The sequence below is a fragment of the Onychomys torridus genome, chromosome 3 (assembly GCF_903995425.1).
Source record: "Onychomys torridus chromosome 3, mOncTor1.1, whole genome shotgun sequence".
NCBI lineage: Eukaryota > Metazoa > Chordata > Mammalia > Rodentia > Cricetidae > Onychomys > Onychomys torridus.
In genome coordinates, this window is record NC_050445.1 from 144887683 (window position 1) to 144892239 (window position 4557).

At 35.2% G+C, this 4557-nt stretch overlaps 1 protein-coding gene across 1 annotated transcript; it reads right to left on the bottom strand.

Moving 5' to 3' along the window:
• Positions 1-1852: 1852 nt before the first annotated feature.
• LOC118580325 (taste receptor type 2 member 140-like) lies at positions 1853-2791 on the bottom strand. The gene has a single exon (XM_036181983.1). It carries the CDS (start codon positions 2789-2791, stop codon positions 1853-1855), a length of 939 nt encoding a protein of 312 aa, XP_036037876.1.
• Positions 2792-4557: the final 1766 nt, after the last annotated feature.

Genomic DNA, 4557 nt, shown 5'->3' on the forward strand with positions numbered 1-4557 from the left:
GAAATTTGAGTTCATAAAGTATGGATGTCAGGCAGCAAAGCTTTAAAAGTTTTCAAGGTACAAAGTTTAAAAAAATTTAATGAATGAAGGAATGAATGAATGGTGAATGCAGAGATAGGTGAGCTTCAATCCTCAGGAAATATCATGAATGGTCCTTCAACATCAAGAGTTTATTTCAGCAGGGCAGTGGTGGCACGCCTTTAATCCCAGCACTCGGGAGGCAGAGCCAAGCAGATCTCTGTGAGTTCGAGGCCAGGCTGTTCTACAGAGTGAGCTCCAGAACAGGCACCAAAACTACATGGAGAAACCTTGTCTCAAAAAAACAAAAACAAAAACAAAAACAAAAACAAAAAAAAAACAGAAAAAAAAGAGTATTTCAGCACATAAGTTGGATTCATGTAAAAGAGTTTTTTTCTTTCTAAGGTGTCCTCTTCTCTACAATTATCTGCTGATAATTAATGTCTTACAGCTTCATTGTATACAGCCAAGAAGCACACACACACACACACACACACACACACACACACACACACACACACACACACACCAATCCAAGGCTGAGAACAAGACACCATTCAAGCAAACCTAGCTCTGATCACTGTCGAGGAGTCGCAGTAATCTAGTGTATTGGTGAAATGAAAGCTGCTAACAGGCCTCTTGCTGGAAGTGTTCTGTATAAAGTTTTTTGAAGTAGTGATAAAAAAAAAGCCTGCTGAATGCTGTGTTCCGCGCCCCACCAGTACCTTGGCAACATAGTAGAGGGACAGTGGACAGGCTTCCATCTTGATATTAAAAATGTACAATTTCTCTGAGATTTGTTCTTATAGTGAAAATTCTGTTGTATACTTCTATTTTTATTGCCGTGTGGATTGTATTGTGTTTGAAATGTTACCATCATGTAATTTGTATTTAACCTTTCATTGATATTTACTCTATCTACTTACTTATTTTCACCAAGAAATCTATTCTTTGACCCTTAGCTATTTTTACTTTATCCTGAACTTCATCTTTAACTGTTAGTATTTCACATGCATAGGTTACATCTCTAAGAATTCATTCAACTACAGATTTTTTACAAATCAGAGTCATTTCTCTAAGCACTGGATATATACATATTTTCTTTTCTTATTGTTTTCTGTGCCACAGAACAACAGACAACTACTCACCGCACAATTTTCCTGTTTTCCAATTCAGTCCTTTAACATCTTTTCAATTATTGAATTCATTTACACAATATTCAAAAGTAGGATGAAATTTTCAAATATCAATGAGTCATATATAAGTACTATGGACATCCTCCTTCAAGTAGCAACATGTCCACCTTTTATAAAATGTATGGCCCTATCTAATTGTCTCTGAAAGACATACAGATAATATACTCAACATTTTCTAATGAATAAATAAATAATGTTAGAAGAGAAAAATATTGTCAAAGCAAACTGAATAATCTGAAGGGTTTATTTCTAATTCTAATGATACACAGGATCCTTACCACAGATTTAACAACACTTAACACAGGCCACAAGAATACATAAACACATGTATTTTACATATGAACATAAATCATTTTAAAATGTTAAAGAGGTTAATTCTATATAGAAAATTATACTTTACTAATATTATGTTTTCATATATTTATTTAGCCTATATTCATATCTACCCTTGTAGGACAATCTAGATAATTCCATATTCTCTGCCAGGGCTGTAATAGTTTGGATAGTACCTAACCTACACAAAATTTTGCCAAATTTACAATGCTACAAGTGAAGTATAGAAGGTACAGATTTATACAAAAATAATTTTTTTAGAAACTGATTTTCCTCTGAAATACAAATATGATCCACTGTAAGTTTTAGGAACCTGAGAGCTCTGCACCATTGAGCCTGCACCTCAGCCACCACACCATGGAAAGAAATGCCTGCCTAAGCTTGGTATTTCCCAGAATCAAGACATATGAGTGGCCTGAAGGGAAAGCAACTTCAGTAGTCCAGAAGAGCAGAGCAACTGAATTTTTCTGCTGAAATTCAATGTTAAAAAACTGCAAAAGAAGTGACAGAAAAAACACGGTATACAGTAACAGGAAGGTGACCACCATTTGCAGGGCCTTTATGTGGGCTGTGGTGCTGACATCTCTGGAGCCTTCGGCGTTGTGCCGCATGTTCTTCAGATGTCTCCACAGGGAGAAGATGAGCAGGAGAAACATGGTCAGGGTCACAGAGAAGGGGATGAGTGTGAATATAGTGTTGGTGAGTAAAACAAGCCTAGAAACTTGAGTATAGTTACTTGAGATAGCACTGTAGAACATATTTGCTTGAATTCCATCAATTAAGACGTCAATACGTGTGTTTATGACTAGAATGTTTAAAAACAAGAGGAGCAGAGATGCCAATAGCGTCACGGAAACCACTCTTTTTACTCTGCACTTTAGATGAAGAAAAATAGAGTGTGAAAAATTGGCTATCTTGAGAAAATAAAAAATGCTGAGACACGTAGCAAGCCAGATGCTGAAATGATTGGTTACCACCCAGGAAATACTCATTTGTCTCGCACGTCTTCTAGTTATTATTATATGTGGATACCATTCAGACACAAATAAACTTTCAATTAATGAAATGAGCAAACCAATTCTGGAAATTGCCAGAGTAGTGAAGATCTGATCTATGAAAGATATCTTTCTCCTCTTTACCCACTCCATAATATTCACTAGTACTGTGAATGCATTGCCCAAATATCCCATTATAAATTCCACATTTAAAGTAGTTAATAATATGTACCGTATGACACCATTCATCATTTTGAAGATGTTCCAAATTCCACTAGAGTGCTAAATATTTATTAATGCAGTCTTCTGATGTATGTCTAGCTGTTTCTTGAGAATTCATAACATACTAATTTAATGAACTCTTATGTACAATGTCAAGTAAATATCAAAATTTACTGAACTGCTTTATAGTTTTCTTCACAAAAATTTTACACTTTGCAAGACAGCCCAGCTGAGCTTCAACCAGATGCCTACACACAATGGTCTGGAATCCTCCATAGTTGATGCTGAGAAAACAGAATTCTCATGTGCTGTCATCAAAATAAATATATTTATTTCCATTGTTTTGACTGTTTACATATTAAATTGAAACCATTTAATTTCTGACAAGCAAAATTACAAAATTCTAGCTCACATAAAAGTCATCAGTATATTAACTTTTATGTAACATAAGAATTTCACTAAATATTTCCAAATTATTCCAATATAGGCACCTATATGCATTTTCCAAAGTTCTTCCTATAAGCAAACAATTATCTAATAATCTTATATTGTTATTCGTCAAATGCCTGGGACTGAGAAGACTCATATTTTATTTTTTATAAGATCATATATATATAAATACATACTAGTTCATAAATATGCATTTATCTATACCATAATCCCTTTTATTTCTCACTTCAATAATTCATGTTTATTGTTTACTTATAATTTATTATGCATTTCACTTAAGATTAGCAACATGATAGTTGTTAGGAGATGTTATAAAATTGCTTTAATTTGTAATTGATGCAGTGATAGTGTAAATATTCTAGAGAGTTGGTACTATCTTATTCATACATGTAAATAAATTTGGAAAAATTCCTGTTCTGTTACAAAGCAGACAATGAGCTTACATAAATTCATTTGCACAACAAAATCCTCTTCATTGTCGATGTTTCCTGCCTTTGTTAATGCATCTGACTCCTTCACCAGTATGGGCATTAGACACCATTCATTTATCTCCACTTTGCACCAAAATCTGCTCCTGTAATGTCATAGAGGCATATAAAGAACAATACACAGCCTGGGCAAGCCAGAGAATGGAGCAACAGGCCATAATTGTTCACCAGCTAAAGGATAGTCAGAGAAGCAGTAACACAAAAAGGAAGTATCAAAATGAGGCAGCAGAAAAATATGTATCAAAACCTTTAGTAAAGTTTACATAGTGGTGCACACTGGTATACGTGACCAGCACTGAAGGAAACTGAGCTAGTTGGTGAGATCCAGTGTCAACATAACACCAACAAAAATGTTTAGATTGAAAGAAAAGCCATAGGTTATCCCATGTGAAAGATGGCTTACAACTGGAACCTAGAGCAATACTGAACAAAGAAGGTAACACAAAATTATCTTGAATTTCTCATAAATGCCCTACATTTATGGGGGAAACATACTAGGAAGATAAATTCAAACAGCATATGAAAAGTTTTAGGCAAAATTTCTAAGAACAGAAACATTAACATACCTGAACACAGAAAGGTCCTTATGGGATGGCTCTTTTCCTATTTTAAAAATAGATAGAAGACAAGGACAAATGCAAAACACATTGGAGGAGGGGCTGTGTGGAGCATGAGCTAGTACAAGAGCTTCAAGGCCTTTAGGAGAAGTGACAGAGCTTGTATCATGGGAGGGAGTAACGTCACCCCAGGAGCTCCCCTGACCTCCTCTTCTCTGCCTTCCACTCTGAGTAGGAAACATGGAGATTCCCTTGAATAGTGACAGCTTCTGCACTCTGTTGTCCAAGTTGCTTTGTT